Source organism: Arvicola amphibius, chromosome 9 (assembly GCF_903992535.2).
Source record: "Arvicola amphibius chromosome 9, mArvAmp1.2, whole genome shotgun sequence".
NCBI classification, from domain to species: Eukaryota; Metazoa; Chordata; class Mammalia; order Rodentia; family Cricetidae; genus Arvicola; species Arvicola amphibius.
The window spans coordinates 36,828,122-36,852,302 of record NC_052055.2 but is presented as its reverse complement, the minus strand read 5'-3'; the positions used below and the strand labels follow the sequence as shown (position 1 = coordinate 36,852,302).

At 42.2% G+C, this 24,181-nt stretch overlaps 1 protein-coding gene across 1 annotated transcript in view; it reads left to right on the top strand.

The window, feature by feature from the left end:
• The window catches only part of Tnrc6b (trinucleotide repeat containing adaptor 6B), a 69,312-nt gene extending 45,593 nt beyond the window's left edge, over window positions 1-23,719 (top strand). Inside the window, 12 exon segments of the mRNA XM_042055722.1 lie at window positions 5,211-5,342; window positions 5,544-5,642; window positions 5,772-5,964; window positions 7,262-7,355; window positions 7,357-7,397; window positions 11,684-11,860; window positions 13,151-13,297; window positions 13,523-13,618; window positions 17,040-17,264; window positions 17,659-17,729; window positions 20,348-20,487; window positions 21,822-23,719. Coding sequence (XP_041911656.1) covers window positions 5,211-5,342; window positions 5,544-5,642; window positions 5,772-5,964; window positions 7,262-7,355; window positions 7,357-7,397; window positions 11,684-11,860; window positions 13,151-13,297; window positions 13,523-13,618; window positions 17,040-17,264; window positions 17,659-17,729; window positions 20,348-20,487; window positions 21,822-22,209 — 1,803 coding nt within the window. The 3' untranslated portion in view covers window positions 22,210-23,719.
• The last annotated feature ends 462 nt before the right edge of the window (window positions 23,720-24,181 follow it).

The following is a 24,181-nucleotide window of genomic DNA, read 5'->3' as shown; positions in this document are numbered from 1 at the left end:
TTGTGATGTAGCCCGTTGACTTTGGGCATGAACAGGCATGCTGTTCATATGTGTACTCACTACTGCAGGTCACTCTCACCTGCTGTTGTTAACATTGTGTCTTAGTCTTTTCTCCTGTCACCAAATGTCTCCACTCACCCTCTCTCTTTCCATTCTTGTAATGGAACCCAGGGAATGCTAAGTAAATAACCTACAACTGAGCTGTACCCCAGCCCATATTGATCATTCTTTGGGCTTTTTTGTTGTTGGTTTAGTTTGGTTTTTTGTTTTTGTATTGTTCTTTTGTTTTTGGTTTTGTTTTTTTGAGACAGGGTCTCACTATAACCCTGACTGGCCTTAAAATCATAGAGATCCTCTTGCCTCTACCTCTCCAGTGCTGGAATTAAAAGCATGGGCCACCACACTTTGGCAATCTTAATCACTATTCATGAATGTTTCATTAGATACATTTACCTTAATTTACTTACCACTCTCTTTCCCCTTTTATTGGATATTAAGTTGTTTCTAATTTTTTACTATTGTAAGTAATCTGCAGAGAAATTCTTATACAAAAACCTTCATCCATATTAGTTTCTTTCTGTGTAATTCATTCTAGCCTTGAACTCCTGATCCTTCTGCCTTAGCCTCCTTATTGCTAGGATCACAGGTATGGGTCTACATTATTTCTAAACTTAGCTGTCCAGAAAGCAGTTTTTGAGTTGTTTGTTTGTTTGTTTGTTTGTTTTATTAAGCATAGACATAGAAATCTAACTTTTAATATTTATTACAAGGCTACAAATGTCATTCACTGATAGAAAGTTCATGTGCCATGCATGAGGCCCTACATTCTTTTCCCAGCACAGCCAGGGGGAAAAAAAGAATTGTTACAGCCTTTGTTACTACAGTTGCCTTTCCCTCCTCACTGGGCTATTCAGAAAGTAACATTCTGGTAGCTTTTGTGTGCCTTTACATTTCTGCCATTTTGCACCTGCAATGCTTTATTAAAAGCCATATTGATTGCAGCAAGATTTTCACTTTCTCCAGCCCAGCTGGAGACTGAGGGCTTTTAAGCCAGCATAATTAACTCCCCACAATGGGAATATGCAAACCTGCACTTTAATTACTTTGCATCCTAGGTTTGAACAGCCATTTGCCAAGAGCATAGTAGTGATGCTTTCAGGTCCCTTTGTAATTCTTGGAAGGAGTCACTGTATCTACAACCTACAGGTGCAAGGGTAAATAGAACGACCTTCTCCTCCTGAGTATAACTTTTTTTTCTTTTTTTTTTTTTTTTTTTGCAAATTTTCGAGGCAGCGTTTCTCAGTGTAGCCTTGGCAGTCCTGGAACTCACTCTATAGACCAAGCTGACCTCCAACTCACAGAGATCCATCTATCTCTGCCTTCCAAGTACTGGGACTAAAGTGTGTGCCACACCACCCAGCCTGAGTATAATTCTTAAGATCTAAGACTTTCAATTTAAGGAGCATGTGCAGTGGTGCAATGTAAATATAAGAATGCCTTATGACTGGGTGGTGGCGCACACCTTTTATCCCAGCTCTTGGGAGGCAGAGGTAGGCAGATCTCTGTGAGTTCAAGGCCATCCTGGTCTACAGAGTGAGTTCCATGACAGACTCCAAAGCTATAGAGAAACTCTGCCTCAAAAAACCAAAAAATAAATGAATGAATTATTTTTTTTAAAAGAAGGAATGCCTCATATTGGTGTGCTTTTCTATATTTGGACAACTTTAAATGGTTCTATTAATTTTGTCTTTTTTAATACTTATGTAGCATCCTTTTAAATATTTATTTATTATGTGTACAATATTCTGTCTACATGTTTGCCTGAGGCCAGAAGAGGGCACCAGACCTCATTACAGATGGTTTTGAGCCACCATGTGGTTGCTGGGAATTGAACTCAGGACCTTTGGAAGAGCAGGCAATGCTTTTAACCGCTGAACCATCTCTCCAGCCCTGAGTCTTTTTTTGGGGGGGGGCAGTGAAACTGTATAGTATATATGAAAGAATATACAAAGCCAAGCAGTGGTGGCACATGCCTTTAATCGCAGCACTGAGGCCAGCCTGGTCTACATATTGAGTTCCAGGACAGCCAGGGCTACACAAATCCTGTATATATGTAGTATATATAGAGTATATTGGGAAGTCTTAGAAGGTGTGTTCCACATACTTATTATAAGACTGGGGTAGGAGCCAAATCTCACAGGCATGTTCATGCTGTGTTGTGAATTCAGCATTTTCAAAGAGAGGTCAAATAAGTGTTTTAAGTTGGTTCATCATACTCAACATCACTAGTGTCTCTTAGAAGATGGAGAGGAATCAACCAACCTTACAGAAGAATTGGTTGGGTAACCTGATATGACTGAGATCATGAAAATAATGAGTTGGTGGACCATATATAGCAAGTCTGAACTTGATCAGATATTTCTAGACTGGAAAGCGTTAAAAAAAAAATAGAAAAAATTCATTCTTGAAGATGTTCAGAGGTGGTGACTTGAAATTAATAGGGGACTGCCAGGTATGGTAATACGTGCCTTTAATCCCAGCACTCAGGAGGCAGAGACAGGTAGATCTACATAGTGGTCTACAGGCCTGATCTACACAGTGAGTTCCAATACTGCCAGGACTGTGAGGAGAAACCCTATCTCAACACAAAACAAAAAATTAATAGGGAACTGAGCAATCTGACTTCGATCAAGATGCTAAGGAAAGGTGAGGAGGAAGAGGAGGAGAAGGAAGAAGTCAGAGACTTAGAACACAGGCTGAGGTTTGAAGGGGAAAATAAGGAGATACTAAAAAGGCCTTTTTCTCTTTTTTTCATGTTTGTGACTTTTTTTGTCTGTTTGTTTTGTTTTGGGGGTTTTTTTTTGTCCTTTTTGTTTTTGAGACTGGTTTCTCTGTGTAACTCTGGCCTTCCTAGAAATCCCTTGAGGCCAGTTTGATCTCAAACTCACAGAGATCCGCCTGCCTCTGCCTCCCAAGTGCTGAGATTAAAGGCATGCGCCACCACCACTTAGCCATGACTTAGTTCTTATACTAGTGTGTAGCACCCACTGGTGACTAAGTAGTGCTTCTTCTATTCTTTTGTCTTAAGTAAGATGTAGGGGTGGGCCTGGAAAGATGGCTCAGCAACACTGCATTTATATGGTGGTTTACAGGTGCCTGTACTCGGCTTCCATGGAATCTGGCTCCTTCAAACCTCCTTGAGCTCCTACATGCTCATGGTGCCACACACAGGTACACACACATACAAATAAAATAGCCTCCCATGTGTTAGAACTAAAGGTATGCACTACCAGGACCAACTTCTTTATTTAAAAAAAAGCCTTCTTTATTTAAAAAAAAAAAAAAATAAAAACATAAAAAGGGCCATTCTGGTCTATATAACATTCAAGGACAGCCAAGTCAATAAAGTGAGTCCCTGCTTTAAAAAAAAAAAAAAAAAAAAAGAAAAGAAAAAAAGGAGTGAGAGGAGATGTTTAGTGATAGAGTGTTTTATCCTTAGCACTGAGGTGGGATGAGAGGACAGCTAACAGCTGGGAGCTTTAACAAATCTTACAGCAGAGAATGAATTTATAAAAAGACAGTTAAATGCTAAGACATTTGCTTGGCTTAGTAAGTAAGGGGCTCCACTCAGGCTGATCAGCTTCAGGCTGGGCAAAAGCTTCAGTTGCTGCCTCCTAGGTTATTCTCAGCTCGGCCTAGTTAGTTCTGCTCTCCATCCATAGTCCCTTGGGGCAGCAGAGCAACAGTAAGGAGACAAAAATTATTTGAAAATATCTTGGTAAATGACTCTTAAGTTAGAATAATAATGACAATGTGTTCGTTTAATAAGCATTTATAGAGTATCTGCATAAAAATAAATGCAGTTAATAAAAATTAGAGACCCATTCACATGGGTTCAGTGTTGTGGGGGTGGAGCTAGGATTGTGACTCTGGTAGAGCGCTTGCTTGCCTGTCACTGAGTCAGGCTTTGGGTTTGTTCCTCGTCACTGCAAAGGTAAAGAGAACTCAGGGAAGCAAAACACTTAAAATACTGTTGTTTGTAATTGATACTGAGCTGACGGTTAGATAGAGAGTTGGGATGTGAGCATTAGAGACCTGAGGCTTTGTTAAAGACAGCATGACTGAGCAGAGTGCTTAGGGGTGGCCACTTCTACTTGGTGTTAGGCTGTACCTAGAACATGACTTTCTGTTCTTGGTTCTGCTTTGAGAAACAGATAGAGGTGAAAGAAGCAGGCGTATTAGTTTGAAAGCAAGAAACTAGGGAATTCTGGTCTTGTTTCCTGAAGAACCATCCTGTGATGTAAGAATGGATACTACGAAGTTCACTTCTAAGTCTTTGGCATAGGTTAACTCAAATGTCTCAAACAACACATGGAGGTTTTTATTTGCTGGTTTAGTTGGTTAACTACGTTCTATTCCTGTTTTGGGGATAGGCAAATAAAATTCAAAAAGGTTAAATAAGGTACTTGTTCTGAGTCACTTGGCTCAGAAATGATAGAGACTGGAATACATGCCAAGGTTAGACTGTCTCAAGCCCTAAGATCAGTTTTATTTTTTATTTATTTTTTTCTTATTTATTTATTTTTGTTTTTCGAGACAGGATTTCTCTGTGTAGCCCTAGCGAAAAATAATATATATATTCTTATTTGTATAATTAAGTGCTTTCTGATAAGTATTATATTTGGTTTGGTTTTGGTGGGGGGAAGTGTTGAGATAGGATTTCTCTGTGCAGCCTTGGCTCTTCTGGCACTTGCTCTACCAGGCTGGTCTTGAACTCACAGAGATCCTCCTGCCTCTGTCTCCCAAGTGCTGGGATTGAAGGCATGCGCCACCACTTCTGGCTTCTGGTAAACATTTATTAGCTCTAAGCAGTTTATCATGTTTTTGCTATATGACATGTTTCCAATACTAATTTCTCGGTGAGAGAAAAGCCATATTGTCATCATTTTTTTTCTAAAGATCTTTTTTTCTGACTTAAAATTTCATCATTTTTACTTCAGGAAATTAGAAAGTGTTAGGGGAACTAAAAGGTTAATAGCCTCGCAGTCCAGTGATAGATAACAATTTGTTAACACTGTGGAGTATCCTGCAGATAGTTTTTAAGAAGCTGACAATGCTTGCTTTAGAGGTATCAGGTCTTTTTTTGTTTTTAATCCAAAAAGTTTTTATTTTGATAAATTCTAAGGATTTTCTCTCTGTCTTCTGATTAGGTTTCTGCCTCGATGCTCAAGCAGTTCCCCAACAGTGGCCTGAATCCAGGTCTCTTTAATGTGGGGCCCCAGTTATCTCCTCAACAAATTGCCATGCTGAGCCAGCTTCCACAGATTCCCCAGTTTCAGTTGGTAAGTTCCTTTGCATTAACTTTCTTCTCTTTGTCACTTTGTGTTCAAACTTTTATACAGATGATTACAATTAAAATTGATATATCAGCTTGCATGAAGGTGACCTTAACTATAGACTAGGAATTTAGTCATGGGTGCTTTGCATGCAGACACTCCATGTCAATCTCAGGAAGCTCTGGTTCCCTCCTCATTGTTTTGTAGGCATGTCAGCTTCTCCTGCAGCAACAGCAGCAACAGCAGCAGTTGCTACAGAACCAGAGAAAGATTTCTCAAGCAGTGCGCCAGCAGCAAGAACAGCAGGTATGTGGGTGGGGAGGTCCCCTAGTGTTCTGGGCAAGGAACACCTTTGACTTAACAGCTGATTTGGGATACTGGCTTATCATCTGTCCATTTCTCTTGGGTCCTTCCTTAATGGATGCTGACCTGCAGCTGGCAAGAATGGTGAGTGCTCTCCAGCAGCAGCAGCAGCAGCAACAGCAGCAGCAGCGGCAGCCTAGCATGAAGCATTCGCCATCGCATCCTGTTGGGCCTAAGCCACATTTGGACAACATGGTACCCAACGCGCTGAATGTGGGGCTCCCAGACCTTCAGACCAAAGGGCCAATCCCTGGATATGGTTCTGGTATGTTCTGTGTTGTGGAAAGTACTTAATATAAAATCTGCTAATCCAATCCTGTAGTAAGGGTTAGCTTTGCATTACCCTCCTTTGCTTTTTTTCTTTTAATGTTATTTATTTTCTTTTAAAAAAATTTATTTTGAAGATAGTTGGTAGCAGCAGTGCAAACCTTTAATCCCAGCACTCAGGGAAAAGAGGCTGGCTGATCTTTGTGAGTTCAAGACCAGCCTGGTCTACAGAGCAGGTTCCAGGACAGCCAGGGCTACAAATAAAAACCCTGTCTCAAAAAAACAAACAAACAAAAAAACTGAGTATGTCCTGAGGAACATACCAGAGGTTGACCACTGCCCCCCAGACATCAACATCCATATATTCATGCAGATGTGTACACATATAAACCAATTAAGTATTTATATATCATCTGAATACTGCACATGACTGAAGTTGTATCTGTGAAAGTATGTATAAGTTTAAATGTTTTACTTCACTGATAAGGCTACCTTCTCAAAATGTAAACCAAGATTTATGTGCATTGGTGTTTTGCCTGCATGTATGTCTGTGTAAGGATATCAGACTATGTGACTTCTGGGAATTGAACTCAAGACTTCTGGAAGAGCAGTCAGTGCTCTTAACCACTGAGCCATAATCTCTCCAGCCCCCATAAAGGCAGTTTTTTAAAAGGTGGGGTATAGCACAGATAAGGCTAATTTTTTTACATTAATTGAGACTTTTATCTCATTGGAAATGGGCAACATGCTGTAAGCAGAGTCCAGGCAGTGAGACAATACTGATTAAAAAATAAAATTAATGGCTGTATACAGTGACACATGCCTGTTACTTCAGTGCTTGGGAAACTAAGCCATGAGCATTGCAAGGCCAGCCTGAGCTATATGACAGGACGTTAGGTTTCTTGTTGGTTTGATTGTTTCTTTAATGGCATTTAGAATTTGTTTTGGTAAAGAAGATACCAATCTGTGTTTTAAAGAAAGAATAAATGAGTGAGGAGACCTGAAATCTCTGTTTCTGGACCAACCCCTGATTGGACAGACAGCTGGCTTTTTGCTTTTTTGCCCCGACCTACTAGGAATTCCAGCTAGAGCTAGGAAGTAGTAGCTAGCGTTCTTAGCAGAAAGTGAGCAGAGTTCTTATCGAGCAGTACTGAAGAATTCACTATGTAGACTAGGCTAGCCCACCGGCCTCTGCCTCCCAAGCACTGGGATTAAAGGTGTGCACCACCACTCCCTGGCCTTGGGTACTCAATTTCTGGCTCAAGAACTATAGACAAACTGTGATCTCTTTCCAGGCTTCAGCTCTGGCGGCCTGGACTATGGCATGGTTGGGGCAAGGAGGCTGGGACTGAGTCTCGCTTCAAAACAGTTGACCTCCATGATGGAAGGCTGCCTTCTGTGCCACACAAGAAGCCACCATGCACAAAAACGGTGAGAGAGCAAGCAGCCCCATTTTTGCTAGCAGAATCTTCTGATGATTACTCAATCCTTGACCAAGTATCCTGCATGTTTGTTGGCTTTGTATGGTGTGTTTGTGTTTTCTTTTTAAGACTGAGGTCTTCTTTGTATCCCAGGCTGACCTAAAACTCCCAGAAACCTACCTGCCTCAGCCTTCACAGTGCTGACATTGAAGATATGTCCAACCACACTTTAAGGCAGTATCTCAGGGGGGTTTAGTATGTAATCCCATCACTCAGGAGGCAGAACCAGGTGGATCTCTGTGAGTTCTAGTCAAGCAAGTACCAGGTCGACTTATATAAGATTATGTAAGACCTTGTTTCAAAAAGAATTCTTTAGTTAAATAAATGAATAATTGCAATGTCTTTTTTTTTCTTTTTTTTTTTCCTCATTTTTTTTATTAAAGATTTCCATCTCCTTCCCTCTTCCTCCCCCTTCCCTCCCCTCCCTTCCACCCATACCCCCTCTCCACCCCTCTCCAAGACAAAGAGCCATCAGGGTTCCCTTCACTATGTTAAGTCTAAGGTCCTCCCAGCTCCCCCTAAGTCCAGGAAGGTGAGCAACCAAACTGAGCAAGGCTTCACAGTGAGCCCGCACATGCTGTAGAGTTCATGTTCACTTGCCTTTGTCCTTGGTTTCTCAGTCCTCCTCCACAGTCAGCCACATTCAGAGAGTCCCGGTTTGGTCCCCCTGTTTCCATTCTGTCCCATTCCAACTGGAATTGGTGGTCTCCCCGTTAGATCTGTCCCACCGTCTCAATGGGTAAACGCACTCCTTCATGGTCCTGACTTCCTTGCTCTCATGATCTCCCTCCTTTTGCTCCTTCATTGGGACCTTGGGAGCTCAGTCCGGTGCTCCTATATGGGGCTCTGTCATTTTCTCCATCCAATGCCAGGTGAAGGTTCTATGGTGATATGCAAGATATTCATGAGTATGGCATATGATCTGTACATTTCTGGCACCCTCTCCTCAGCTGCCCAAGGACCTAGCTGGGGGGCATGTCTTTCTTGTAGGCCATGCTGGTCTTTAAACTCATACAAGTCCTGCTGACTTTTTTTTGTTTGGTAGGTTGGGTTGGTTGGTTTTGGTTTTGGTTTTTTCGAGACAGGATTTCTCTGTGTGACAGTCCTGGCTATCCTGGAACTCACTTTTTTTTTTTGAGGCCATGCTGGCCTCAAATTCACTATAATCCTGCTTCTGCCTCCCAAGTGCTGGGAGGTACTACCACCGCCCAGCTGTGATTTATTTAAAACAAAAAAACAAAAAAAAAATTTAAATTTATTTTTATTTTATGCACATTGGTGTTTTGCCATGGATTTTGGATTCCCCAGCACTGAAATTATAGACAGCTGTGAGCTGCCATGTAGGTACTGGGAATTAAACCCAGGTCTTCTGGAAGAACAACCAGGGCTCTTAATCACTAAGCCATCTCTCCAGCCCTTTTTTAAGCTCTTGTACATGCATATTTTGGCTGCATGTGTTTCTATGCACCACATGTATGCAGTTACCTCAGAGACCAAGAGAGGGCATTGGATTGCTGGGGACTGGAGTTAAGATTGTTGTAAGCCTTCAGGCTGTGATGGCACTTGCCTTCAATTCCAGGAGGCAGAGGCAGATGGTTCTCTCTGATTTTGAGGCCAGCCTGGTCTACAGAATGGGTTCCAGAACAGCCAGGACTACATAGAGAAACCCTGTCTTGGGGGAGGGGCTGGCTGTAGGCTACCATATGGATGTTGGGAATCAAAACCATGTCCTATAGAAGAGCAGCCAGTGCTCTTACCTACTGAGCCATCTCTCTCTAACCCTCCTTGGTAATTTTTTGAAGTACAGATCCTTAGGTTTTGTTAGTGAATCTCTTGCTATTTTTCCAAAGTTTATTACCATCTGTCAGAGGGAGATTAGGCTTGCAATTCATATTTTATGGTATTTAAATGATTCTGGATAAGGATGGCATAATGTCCCACTTGTCATAGGATTGAGATAATAGTTACAAACTTGGGCACCCCTAAGATTAAAACCCACTAAAGTGGGTGAGAGAACAGAATCCTCTTGCTGAGGTTTTGATTGATTGGTTGGTTTGGTTTTCTGAGACAAGATCTTGCTAAGAATTTGTAGTCCATGCCTCTCAAACTCCTGCCCTAACCTGGGCATAGTTGTATGTGTACATTAAAGACCAGTTTGAGCTATATAGTTCAAGGCTATACTAGGACACAAAGTGAAACCTGTCTCAGAAAAAGAAGAAAATGTCCCTAAACTCCAAAAGATAACTAGTAGAAGAGAATTCATAAGGATTGGACTTTTCCAGAGCCTCTTGTTCTTTGTGAATTCAGTGTCCCGCCAGGACAGCATTGACATTGTATTTTGATTGTGGATTAGCCTTGCCTGTCCATAATTTTTGTTAAGGGTTCTCTGCTTCCCTAAAAGAAAGATAAGAGGTCTGGATCTTCTTTCGGCCTTCAGTGAATTGTTGGTTTAATTTGTCAGAGTTGTCTCTATGAGAGTCAATATAAATAAGTATTTGGTCATTCTTGTGGCAGAGCCCTGGCAGGCTTAACCCAGTCAACTCATTCAGCCTGCAGCCTTCCAGGTTCCCATTATAAACCCTCTTTAATAAGCCCATTATAAAACCTCTTTAGTAATCCCATCCAGAGACTGGGGAAGGAGCCACCCAGGTCTCTTACCCTGCTAAGTAGGATCAAAATCAAGAATAATTTACTGAAATTTTAAAATCTGTTTTATGGACTGAGCAACCCTAGTCCTGTGTCTTCTGTCACTCTGAGCACTTTCACAGCTCCCTTAGGCCAGTGGTTTACCAGGTCTGTGAGAAGATCGCTCAGATAGCTCAGAGTTACAGTATCCTCTCTCCTCATCGACTAATATATAATATAGATAATGTTTTCCCCATTTCTTAGCAATCCCCAAGATAATTAATTGTTCCTTTCATTTTCCACTACCTCACTGAATCAGATTAGTGTCACTGTCCTTAGAAAAGTAAATGTCCTCTTAGCAGAGAATGGAGACAATTTTAATCATGCTCCAAACCAAACAGATTGCTTTATTCGATATTTACCCAAGCATTTTAATACATTATCCTGCAAATCATTTTATGTGCTCATGACCACCACTCTAAGACTATGTCAGATGAGTGACAGACTATATGAACTTTATTTGGGAAATAAGGAAATAATCTCCCATATGCTCCTAAATTTTTATTTAAACTTTCAACTTTTCCTGCATAAAAATGCTTGAAGGAAGCACTAACAAAACCCCAAGAATATCTCTGGGAATACCGGTGACAAAGGATTTACTGTTCTCTGTATGTGAGGTGACCCTGGGCTCAGAAATGTAGAGTTCATTGCTGGTGTGTTGCCAAAGACCTTGGGTGGGAATTCTACCTCACTGCCTTGGAATTTAAAGCAATTGCAGATGGCTTTTTCTCCAATGGACTCTGAATATTACAGATTCCAGATAACCCAAGCTTACCCAGCCATTAAGAGCAGAGGTAGAAAGCATCAATAAAAAGATCACTTAATACTTTGCAAGGTGCTAAAGTTGTCCAGTTTTTCCCATTCCGTACTTTAGAGCAGTTAGTGTAGTAGCCATGTAGATACTGTGTTTCATAGTGTGTATGATTCTCTGACATATAACACTGTGGGGTTTCCAGATTGAAAGGACTGTTGTAGAATGAGAAGATGCCTGTGGATTTAGTTGAAAAATGGAGAGACTCAGAGAAGTGACATGAGTCATTATGGTCATACTGCTAGTAGTAGTAGCCCACAGTCTTTATTCTATAAGGAGCCAGACCATGGTGGTGCACACCTTTAATCCCAGCTGTCAGGAGACAGAGCCTGGCAAATCTCTGTGAGTTTGAGGTCAGCCTGCTCTACAAAGTAAGTTCCAGGGCAGCCAAGGCTACACAAAGAAATCCTGTCTCAAAAAAAAAAAAAAAAAAAAAAAGAGGTGGGGCAGGGGGCTGGAAAGTTCTGTTTATTAGGTTTATCAGAGATCTTTTTATTATTTTATGTGTGTGAATGTTTGGTCTGCTTGTATGTCTGTGCACTGTTGCCTATTCCCCACAGAGGTCATTGGAGTGTGTTAAGAGTCCCTGGCATTGGAGTTACAGACAGTTGCTAGCTGCGCTGTGGGTTCTGGGAATCAAACCTGGATCCTCTAAAGAACAGCCAGTGCTCTTAACCGCTGAGCCATCTCTCCAGCCCCCTAAAGCTCTTTCTTAAACAGTTATTTCTCTCTTTTCTCAGGCGCTATCGTGGCCCCTGGTAAGACCCGAGGAGGGTCACCATACAACCAGTTTGATATAATCCCAGGTGACACGCTGGGTGGCCATACGGGTCCTGCTGGTGATAGCTGGTTACCTGCCAAATCTCCACCGACTAATAAAATCGGAAGTAAATCCAGCAATGCCAGTTGGCCTCCAGGTATTGTTCATAAAATGCTTTTTCTAGAATAGTACTTCTGTTGAATTTAGGTTCTGAACAGGCTTGTGTAGCTTGCTTTACTGAGGAAGCCCCATGCTTCATTGTCTGATAAAGGCAAGGCATACACCCTGAAATGTATGCCATGGGAAAATAAAAGATCTTCAAGAAGTGGGTAGTTAGTGATAATAAGTGGCCTTGAAGCTGGGACTTGGCATTTGTTCTGTATGTAGGATGCCATATAACATAAGCTATTTTAAAGTATGTGTTGAATCGATTGATATATTTATTAGTCAGATATGTCATTAATATGCCCCAGGTACATGGTGATGAGTTCAGTAAGATTTGTGTCTTTCTCTTCCTCCCTCTTCTTCCTTTTGTCTCTGTATTCTGTTTTCATTGTAGTTTAATAAAGCAAAAGTACAAATTAGTAATTGTCCTTTTGTAATGCAGACATAAATGTATATAATTACATTTTATTAGAGTGAGATGAAATAATGCCGCCTGTTCATATACAATACATATTGCTCTTAACACAATTAGGGAAATACCAGTTTGTTAATGATATCACATATCTTTAAGTACAGCTTAAGTGGATCAGTACAAACATGATAAGCTTCCATATATAATCTAGGTTTTCTCACAATCAGTTAAATTATTTCCAACTATTCCTGAACTGTCTGTGAAGCAATGATCACTTATATTTCATTTTATTATGTTCATTTTGGCCAGTGCCTAATTAAGAAAAATGGGAAAGATCACTGGTCTCAAGCCCAGATTTTTCTCCCAGTTCTTGGCCTCACTTCATTAGGCATGGGTTCTTACTTTCCTTTAAGATTGTAATTCTTCTAGTAGCTGTAAAAATCATATATGGAGCCAGGCCTTTATGAGTATGATCCAGTTCACCACCTGACAAGTGAATGGACAGACACTATATTAATGGACTTGTTACCGGCAAAAGCATTTGCTCAGGGTATTTTTACCTCATGATGGCAATCTAATGTATAATAGATTCATTATTTAGACTTTTCACATGATCATGTTTTTTCTACTAAACAGTTATTTTAGCATAATAATAACAAATAAAAATCAGGCATAGTGGCCTTTACTTTAATCCCAGCACTCAGGAGGCAGAGGCAGGCAGATCTCTGTGAGTTCCAGGACAGCTGGAGTTACATAGTAAGACTCTAATCTCAAAACAAAAAACAATAGTAATAAATAAAATAGGAACTGTATAAATTAAGCTTCCTTTTTTTAACTATCTCCCATCCCTGACATTTCTTCATGTCTCAGAATTCCAACCAGGAGTGCCATGGAAAGGTATCCAAAATATTGACCCTGAATCTGACCCCTATGTGACTCCAGGAAGTGTGCTGGGGGGTACAGCTACATCTCCCATTGTAGATACTGACCACCAACTGCTGCGGGATAACACCACAGGTGAGTGAGTGCTGCAGACACCAGCGCTTCACAGCTGTGCACTGCGCTTTAGTTCTGTTTGGAGTACCTGATAATTTAAACAGAAAATAGAATAATACTGTTTTTTACATCTTTATTGTTTGGTTGCATTTTGTTTTCCCTTGTATTTAAATAAAACACTCACAAGGGTTCCCTGGTTATACTGACATTTGTTTCCAATATTTCTTCTTCATTTGTCACCTCAAGGGTCTAATTCTTCCCTCAACACCTCGCTGCCTTCACCTGGTGCCTGGCCCTACAGTGCCTCTGACAACTCCTTTACCAACGTTCATAGCACTTCAGGTACTTGGTGGCTTTTCCCCTCTTGTCTGGCAGTTAACTGAGAGGTTCCTCTTTTCCGCTGGTATTCTTAAGGAGTGTCGGTCAGCACAGATGGGGGTGCAACCTTTCTTTGCCTTCACTATCCACTCAGGGAGCTCCTAGTCTCACAGAGATTGGGTAGGTCTCTCATAGGACTACATTGGTCAAAGCTAATGGGAATAGAATGTCATATAGCTGGGGGTATTCAGAGGGCAGAGTTCATGACCTGATGACTATGCTTCTGTTAGCCAGCCTACCAAGAAATCAAGGGCCATAGGAAGAGACAGTTTAATCCAGATTAGTGTTGAGGCAGCCAACGATAGCCTACTCTTCCCCCAAAATCTGACTTAGAGACATAATGAAAAATAGATGGGCAGAGTCTAAAAGAGAGTTCCTCATTATTTGGCATGGCAGGGAGGGCTGGTTGGGTTTTGTCGTTTGTTTGTTTGTTGAGACTTCATGAGGAATAGAGCAGCTGGTGGCAGTTGGAAGATGGTTCAGTGGGTAAAACACTCGCTGTGCAAGTATGGAAACCTGAGTTCAGTCCCTGCTCCCACATGAAAATCAGCAGAGCTGAGCAACGGCTCACTGGTTAAGAGCTCTGACTGCTCTTCCAGAGGATCTGGGTTCAGTTCCCAACACCCACGTGGCAGCGCACAACTGTTTGTAGCTCCAGTTCCAGGGGGTCTGGCACCTTCACAGACGTACGTGCAGGCAAAACACCATGCACATAAACTTAAAAAAATAAAATCAGGCACAACTCAGCACACTTTTAATCCTAGCATTTAGGAGGTGGAGACAGGTGTAGGTCTATGAGTTTGGGGCTAACTTGTTCTACATAGCAAATTCCAAGACAGCCATTCATAGTGAATCCTATCTCAGAAGAAGGCGCTAAGGTGTGATGCATACATCTGTAATCCCAGTGCTCAGGCGCAAAGACAGGAAGATCCTTGGGCTTTGCTAGTAGCCAGTCTAGCCAATTCAGTGTGCTACAGGTTAAGGGAGAGTCATTATCTTAAAAACCAAGGTACAAAAAAAATTAAGCTGGGTGGTGGTGACACATGCCTTTAATCCTAACACTCAGAAGGCAGAGGCAGGTGGATCTCTGTGAGTTTGAGGCCAGCCTGGTCTACAAGAGCTAGTTCCAGGACAGGCTCCAAAGCTACAGAGAAACTCTGTCTCGAGAAAAAAAAACAAAAAACAAAACTGAGGGCAGTTGTATCACACCAACAGTGTCACAGTAACCCTGCACACTTGCTGAATGTTCCTGTAGGCCAGGCATCATAGTCAACTTGAGCATAAACTCCCTTTTGTCTTCCTCCTACTGTGGAATGGGTTACCCTCATTTAGTAGATAAACTGAGACAATTGTGAATGAATTCCTACAGTCTGGCCTGGGTTAAGATCCTGTGTCAATATACCAAACAAAAATACTGTTATATTTTGCCTCAGAACTGACTGAGCCTAAATTTTAAAGGAAGCACCTTAGTGGTCATTGTTCCTAACACCTTCCCCATATTTTTCTTGATAGGACTTCATTTACTTGTAAAACTTGCACAAACTGGCACAGTGGGTACAAGTGCTTATTACATAAGCCTGACGACTGCTGTGGTGCCCAGATCCACACATGCTCCATGCTGTGCATACCGACACCCACAGTCACACCTGTGCATGTACACCATAATACAATAACAAACCAACTTGTCTAACTCTTCCTTTTGTTTGATTAAGGAACGTGTTTGATTGTTTTTCTTTTGACACGGGGTCTCATGTAGCTCAGGACAGCCTCACATTCCTTTGCTCCTCCTGCCTTCACTCCCATGTGCCCTTATAGGACTGTGCCGCCACAGCTGCCTGAAGTTTTGAGACATCTCAGTTACCTGGGTTGCTCTCTGTTTCCTTGGGCTGAAGCAATCCTTGGCCTCAGTCTCCCAGCAGCTTGTCCACACAGGCACATGGCTGCCTTCTCTGGCACTCTTCTTTTTCCCTGTTCCTATTAAAAAAAACCCAGCTCTCAGGAATTATCTTCTTGCAGTTGGACATTAACCTGAGACTTCCCTTAGAGTTATCTTGCCTATCCTTAGAGCAGTCTTTCCTCCTTCATTCCCTGGACCCCAAGCCCTGTCTCTCGGGAATATATTTGACAGTCATAGTTTTCATCTCCACCCCCTTTGCTTCATTCTGTTCTCACTCTGGTTTATGCTGAGTCGTATGGAAACTACTGCAGCTTACATAGCCACAGTGTACCTATGGCCTCTTATCTCTCTGCCCCATGAAAACTGAAAAGAACCTCTGCTGAACCTAGATTTTCATTTTCCTGCTTTTCTGAGCCCATCCCTTGGTGTAAACCCTTCAGATTTATCTTTGTAGAGCCTCTGCTGACAGCCTGATGTTTTCTGTCTTCTGTGTGTTGAACATATGTGCTGTTGCCAAGGATACCAGTTTTGTTTTTCTGTCTCGCATCTGAATCAGAGGCTCTGCAAGATAATTGTGTTACCCACACTACTGTCGGGTACCTTAAGCCTAGTAAGCAGTGGTGGTTATTTGATGACTTTCTTTTAGATATTTTTATTTTATTGTATGTGTATGAGTATTTGCCTGCGTGTATGTGCCTAGTACCCACAGATGTTAAAAGAGGTTGTAGGATCCCCTGGAATTGCAATGGTTGTGAGCCACCATGATGGAAATTGAACCCAGATCCTTTACAAGAGCAACAAGTAATCCAAACCACTAAGCCATTGCTCCAGCCTTATTGACTATTTTTAAAATCAGTGTTGGTGTCTAACATGTATCAAGTCACAAGCAGTGCATAATTTTCTAGTTTTGTTTTGATTTTCATGGTAGGTAGTGAGCATTTAGTGAGTACTCTAGTTCTGTTTGTATTAACAGTCTAACCCTGTCTGTCCTCCTCAGAAATATTTTCTCCATGAGTCTGTCTTTTCTTTCAAGTTGTGTTTACCCAAGAAAGTAGTAGGAGATTAGTTACCTTATTAAATCTTTGTCAGTTTAGAATCATTTTGAAATTTAACACACTCAACAGTTATTTTCTTACTGTTCCCTTCCCACCACCACCCCCCCCTCTTATTTTTCCTGAGACAGGATTTCTCTGTGTATCCCTGGCTGTCCTGAAACTTGCTCGTGTAGACCAGGCTGGTTTCGAACTTAATAGATCTGCCTGCCTCTGCCTCCCTAATGCTGGGATTAAAGACATGCGCCAACACTGCCCAGCAGCTCATACTGCTGTTCTTAAAATGTATGCTTCCTGCTACTTTTCGATGTTGTTGAGACAGAGTTCAACAGAATTATAGAATATAAATATATTTGTGTTTATGTACAAATAAAGTTTGTGTCTGTTTGTGGGCAGGTGCCCATCTAATGTGGCTGCTTCTTGACTTTTCTCACAGCAAAGTTCCCTGATTACAAATCCACGTGGTCCCCAGATCCCATAGGACACAACCCCACTCATCTCTCCAACAAGATGTGGAAAAACCACATCTCCTCCAGGAACACTACACCGTTGCCCCGCCCACCTCCTGGCCTGACCAACCCCAAACCGGCATCTCCTTGGAGCAGCACAGCACCCAGATCAGTCAGGGGGTGGGGAACACAGGACTCTCGGATTGCCTCGGGTGAGGAGGATCAGCCAAGCAGAAATGGCTATTTAACACCTTGGGGAGGGCTAAATGGAGGAGAGCATAGCTGTCTGGTAGAAAAAAAAGCATCTTTTGTTGAAAAGTTGTGCTCGGTACAGATGAAGAGACCCAGGACCTCTCTAGGGCACGTGAAGTAAAAATGAGCAACTATAGAGAGCGGTCAGTGGGGGGGGGAAGACTGGCTCACACAAAGCAAATGAATTCACTGGGTTCAAGGACTAGAAGAGACCAGGAAGATCAAGGTTGGGAGGGGGAGGGAGGGAGGGTGGGAGGGAGGGAGGAAGGGGAGATCTGCATAAAAATGTCCCCCTTTCATTGGGTCCTTTTTTGTTGTTTTTATCGGTCTTCCTCATCATTTTTCTGTTTGCAGCCTCTACCTGGAGTGATGGTGGTTCTGTCCGTCCTAGTTACTGGCTGGTTCTTCACAATCTCACTCCACAGGTAACCTTATTTTCTTATGGTTTTCTAGATAGGGCTTGGTTTTATTTAAAGAGAGAGGAGCCAGACCTGGTGGCACATACCTTTAGTCCCCAGCACTTGGGAGGCAGAGACACTAGATGTCTGTGAGTTCAAGGCCAACCTGGTCTGCATAACAAGTTCTAGGGATACATGGGGACTCTTATTTCAAAAAAGGGGGGAGAAACAGTGGAAGAGGTTGGCAGATATGAAAGCTCATTTATGGTACTGGAGAGATAGCTCAGCAGTTAAGAAAGCCTGCTGCTTATGCAGAGCACCCAGATTTTGGTTCCCAGCACCCACATCGGATGCCTGTAACTCCAAATACAGGAGGTCTAATGCCCTCTTCTAGCCTATAAAGAAAGCACATTTGTTCCATGGCCACTACAGAAGTCCTATTGACAGGATAGGGTGCTGTGTCCTAGGCTTGCCCTCACCCTCAGTAGTGCTAGAGATGAGCAGATTCTACAAAGCAGTGAGAGCAAGGTCATCTGACCTACTGGTAAGGAAATATATTGTATAGATATGCCAGCTAGAATCTGGAACCAAAAAAAAGCCTCCTATAGCAAGGTTGGAGCAATAGCTCAGTGGTTAAGAGCACTGGCTGAGGATCCAGGTTCAAGTCCCAGCACCCATATAGCAGCTCACAACTGTTTATAACCAAAGTTCCTGGAAACATGGCACCCTCACACAGACATTCACAGAAGCAAAAATAAATAAACCAATCATTTAGAATCTGGAACCAAATGAGATGATGTGTTTTAACCACATACAAAATCTATTACAGAAGGGACTTGGAAAAGCTCAGTTGGTAAAATGCCACTGTGAAATTTCTTAGACTTTTTTTAACATGCTAGTGTCTGTTAGGATTCTTTACAGGGAAATATATTTCATTGTAAACTTATTTGCCCAGTGAACCTATTTGTGGAAAGTAAATCACAAGAATCCTGTTTGTAGGCATATTTGAGAAAGGCATTCTTTACCACAATGTCTAATCAACTCAGAAGTCCCAATTTAAGGCCAGGTGTGGTGGTGCATGCCGTCTGGGAGGCAGAGACAAGCAGATCTTTTGAGTTTGAGTCCCCCATGGTCTACATAGGGAATTCTAGGTCAACCAGGGTTCCCTAGTCTCTCAAAAATCAATCACAGTCTCAGTTTATTCCCTCATCTAATAGCTGACCCAACTATAAGGGGTAGAGACTGCAGGTCTCTGGGGCTCACACACAGTAAGCAGGAGTTCTGCCTGTAACTACAGTCCCAATATATATAAAAAAAAAAAAAATCAAGCATGGTGATGCTCAAAACTATGCATTATTTTTTAAGAGTTTACGCCAAGCAGTAGTAGCATATGCCTTTAATCCTAGAACTTGGGAGGCAGAGGCGGGTGAGTCTGAGGCCAGCCTGTTCTTCAGGATGAGTTCTAGGACAGCCAGAGTAGTTACACAGAGAAAACCCTGTCTTGAAAAAACAAAGGGCTTATCAAAGCTGTCACACTTTGTAGTGGTTATAATGTGGATAGGATGAGAGAGGCAATAAGAGGTTATCTAGTTTTGAAAAGAACTTGGACGTGCTAGCTAATCCTTCACTCCTTATAGCCACTAAAAAATAGTAAGTATGCATCATTATGTATGTATGTAAATGAATGTGATATTGGCTGTGTTTGTATCAGAAAGAACTGATTTTTTAAAACATTAGAGCTGCCTAGTAAGCAGATTAATGTCATTCCTAGTTTAAGTTGCTGGTAGAGCAAAGTTGATGCATGGGCCAGTTGACTTTTCATCACCAAAATGTGTCTAAAGGACATCTGTCTCCTGGAAAGCAATTTGTGCCATATACTGACATACTCGTGGTTGTTTTCTGTGAAGAACTAATGTGGTTTGCTGGGTTTTACTCTTCAGGTTTCCCACTGGTGCTGAAAATGACACCTGGGTTCTTATGTATGTTAGACCGTTGTTTACCACATTACACAGCTTTTTAAGGCATTCCCAGTTGTAGCATTCCTTTTCCAATGAAGTGAACTGAAGTATTGGAATTAAGGCTGAAATAAATATATTTAATAGTGTTAAAAATTAATCCATAAAATAAATAGGTTTGCTTATATAACTCCTGAGTTGGGGAAGTTATCTATAATCCTTTCAGCATTTGGTCCAATGCACTTGGTCAAAAATAAGGTGGAAAAAAGAAGAAGGTGGAAGTAGTCCCCACTTTATATGGTCAGAGGAATATGGCAGTGTTGGAGTGATTTGGTTTTGGACTAGGCCAGTTTTAACTTCAATGCTTTTCTTATCTCTGTAGGGTTATTAAATGAGGAGGTAAAAAAAAAAAATAAAATGTTAGTAATGTTGACAACTTTGCATGGTGACTTTAATTCTTATTTCTGCCTTTTGAGCTCTGCAAATAAGCATACACTTGTTTGTTGCTCTCTTTTAAAAAACAGGCTTGTTTTATAGCTCTTAGGTTTTTATTTTTAGTTATTTTTATAAAGAAACATCTTATTTATAAAATAGGACTAATCAACCTCAATCTCCTTCTTTAAATGTCTTAGAATTTGCCTTTTCCATGCCTGCTCCACATCTTAGCTCACACGTGTTGTTACCTCTTAGATTGATGGGTCAACCTTGAGAACGATCTGCATGCAGCATGGTCCACTGCTGACATTCCATCTGAATCTAACCCAGGGCACTGCCCTGATCCGGTACAGCACCAAACAAGAGGCAGCCAAGGCCCAGACTGCACTGCATATGTGAGTACTGCACCCTATGTGCATCCAGACAGCACACATGATGCACACAGGAGTGCTCTGGCCCTGCTTAACAGAACAGTGACAGAAGCATGCACACAAGAACCTCAGTCATGTATACATCTGCAGATGCTGAGGTGGCAGTCCTTCCTAACTTTGTTTGTGTTGTCTAGTGTAAATTATAGACTCAAACTCTGAACTTCAAATGTAAATAATTTATATAGTAAGTAAATTGTACTGCGAACAAAGCCAATGTTTATGAAAAATCTACCACTACCTGGACTACTGTTTGACTTCTTTTTTTTGTTGTTGTTTTGGGTTTTTTTTGTTTTGTTTTGTTTTCCGAGACAGGGTTTCTCTGCAGCTTTTTTAGAGCCTGTCCTGGAACTAGCTCTTGTAGACCAGGCTGGCCTCGAACTCACAGAGATGCGCCTGCCTCTGCCTCCTGAGTGCTGGGATTAAAGGCGTGCGCCACCACCGCCCAGCTCTTTGTTTGACTTCTTGAGACAGGGTTTTTCTGTATAGCCCTGGCTGTCCTGAAGCTCACTGTAGAACCAGGCTGGCCTTGGACTCAATCTACCTGCATCTGGCTCCCAAGTGCTGTGGTTAAAGGTGTGCGCCACCACACCCAGCCCAAAAAAGAAATTATTTGTAGCAGGACTTTTGCATGAAGTGGATCAGGGTCTAACCATTCTCTTACCCTGGTGGAGAGAAAAGTGTTGACCCCCTTGGGCAACAGACACTGTGACAAAAGTCCCCAGAGAACACAAGTGATAGTGAGGCCTTTCCCCATTATGAGCACCACTTACTAGAACAGCCCATTTGTTACAGTTTATGAACATTCATTGGTACCTAATCCACCAGAGTCCACAGTTTACATTAGGGTTAAGTTTACTTTCTGAGTCACTGATGGTGGTTAGTATGAACAAATATATGCTGATCTATCCAACATCACAACTATCACAACTTTTATGTCATTCAGAGTAGTGCCCAAAATATCCTCTGTGGTCTAGATTCTCATTCTCTCTCTCTCTCTCTCTCTCTCTCTCTCTCTCCCCCTCCCCCCATACAGGTGGACTAAAATGTAGCTCAGTTGTTCTTGCTTAGCATGCATAAATCCCTAGGTTCAGTCTCTATAGTACTACATAAATCAAACATGATGGTGCACACCTGTAATCTCAGCATTTAGGAGGCAGAGACAGAAGGCCAGCCTGGGCCTTACTCAGTCAGTAAGCAAGCAAGCATGTAGTCCATGCAGTGGCAGAGGGCTGGCAGCAGAGATGCCTTATGTTATTCTGGTCTCTGAGATCACATTGCTCTCTTCCGTTTTCCTCCAGGTGTGTGTTGGGAAACACTACCATCTTGGCCGAGTTTGCCACTGAAGATGAAGTTAGCCGCTTCCTGGCTCAAGCTCAGCCACCTACACCTGCAGCGACCCCAAGCGCACCTGCCACAGGATGGCAGTCACTGGAGACCAGCCAGAACCAGGCAGACCCCGTTGGACCTGCGCTGAACCTTTTCGGTGGGTCCACCGGGCTCGGGCAGTGGAGCAGCAGCACTGGTGGCAGCAGTGGGGCCGATCTTGCTGGCACTTCCTTGTGGGGTCCCACAAACTATTCTTCTAGCTTGTGGGGAGTTCCGACGGTGGAAGATCCCCATAGGATGGGCAGCCCTGCTCCTTTACTACCTGGTGACCTTCTAGGAGGAGGGTCGGATTCAATCTGAACTTAGAACTTTCAACTCTGACCTCGTGACCTTTTTTTGGAACAGCAGCAGCACTAACTTGACCTTTTCGTTTTTTTTTTCAACTTGCAATAAATACATTTTTAAAAGGAAAAAAGAAAACGGAGAGAGAAGAAAGGTGGGTCATTGACAGACTGTCTGAGCACATAGTTGCCTCCCTTAAAACTTCAGTTTTTTCGTTTGGAATATGAATCCAAAAAGAGAACATATCACTCTTGAAATACTTGAATCATGAACGCCAACCTAGAAAGACAATGTGAAGCAAGTACACATACCATTTAAATTTAAACACAAAAAAATTAAAAAAATTAGTTTCTAGTTTTTCACTTTTTTCATGTTATATGGAAGTTGTTGCTAAGAAACATATATACTGAAAAAAATAGCTTTTTAACTTTGTTTGCACTGGGTGTGTTTCCGTCCTTAGGTCTACCATGTTTGGGTGGGAGGGAAATTCAAAAGAATTGTTGGGGGAGGGGGGAGGGAAGACTTGACGGAGCCTCACTTTAAAAACAAAAACAAAAAAACTTAAAAAAAAAAGGAAAAATTTTGTGATTGGCTGGTTGATAAATACCAGTGTGTTCTGGCACATGTAACTGCCCAGGCATGCTCGTTCTGGTATGTGTGTGCACGTGTGTTCATGTGCATTTGTGTGCATCCTCCTCTGTCTCTGTGTGTGCCTGCGTCCTTCCCTCCTCATCTCACCCCACCCTGATTTCTCAGAAAGCTGCATTGCTGACGTTCGCAGGCTGGCTGGCCGGCCATCTGCTTTTAATTTTTTTTTAACTATGAGAACACAGGCACACAGGGGGCTGCTGCAACTCAGGCCACTTCTCCGGGCTGCACTGAGACGAAGGGTGCCTTCCAGTGAGAGCAGCAGCCAGAGCGTGAGGTTCCCCAGCCTTCCCTTGACCTAGCAGCAGAATGAAGCACTGCCAAGTCCAGCAGTCGGCGGGAGGTACCTCTCAGAGCACCTGTTACTCACATCTGTGCTGTGAGATGAGCGGCCGCTGAGCACACGGGAGTTTTAAGTCCCAAGCAGGCATTTTTTGCTACTTTGAATGAGAACAGAAGACTCAGTAATTTTTAAATCATGTGATGTTTTAAAAGCAGAAACGCTGTGTTCCCACTTTACAAGTGATCAAGTGTGAGAATTTTTTATAAGGAATCAGGTAATGCAAATTAAATATTCTTATTGGTTCTCATTATCATTTGAGGAAAACGGCAAATTGTGAGCAGCCTCCTGGAAGCATCGCAGCTCCTCCCTCTCTGCTCCTCTCTCGCTGAGCATTACCTGTGCCAGGCCGTGGCGTGTTACAGCACCAGGCCATCACTGACAGAAACGTTTACTTAACGAATGTTCTTAAACCAGTGTGTACTTCAGGCTTTTCCCCTTGTTTCTCTGTGTTGTGTTTCCTGTGTATGTGGTTTTGCTTAGGCAGAAATAACTTAGCAAAGACTTAAGTATTGCACCTTGTTTTGGTTTTGACCTCTTTTATTTTTCTTTCTTGTAATGTTTTTTTTTTTTTTTTAATTTTGGTATTTAAAGACTTTTTTAAAAAAGCATCAATGTAGTAGTTCTCTGGGCCGAACAGGAGGCAATGTTTAATCCACAGTTATCAACAACATGTATGTACTATGTTGGAATCAAAATATATCAAACTGCTTATTGTAAAGAGAGTGAAAGCAAACCTGAAGGGGAATCCTTACATACAAAATAGACGGTGGGCGGGGGGTGGGTGGGGGAGATGCGTGCGGGTAACATGCTAGCACTTGTGTGGATATCCCAGTCTGCATCATACTGTTTGTTCAACATGAAGTGCCGACATTCTGTACCAGCAATTACCTGCCCATTCCAACCCCTGGTGGGAGCAGACCTCTGCTGTCCTCTGTGACTTGCTGCTATTGAGGACAAGGGAGTTTTTCTTTCTTTAGCATCTTCAGTGAAGGATACAAC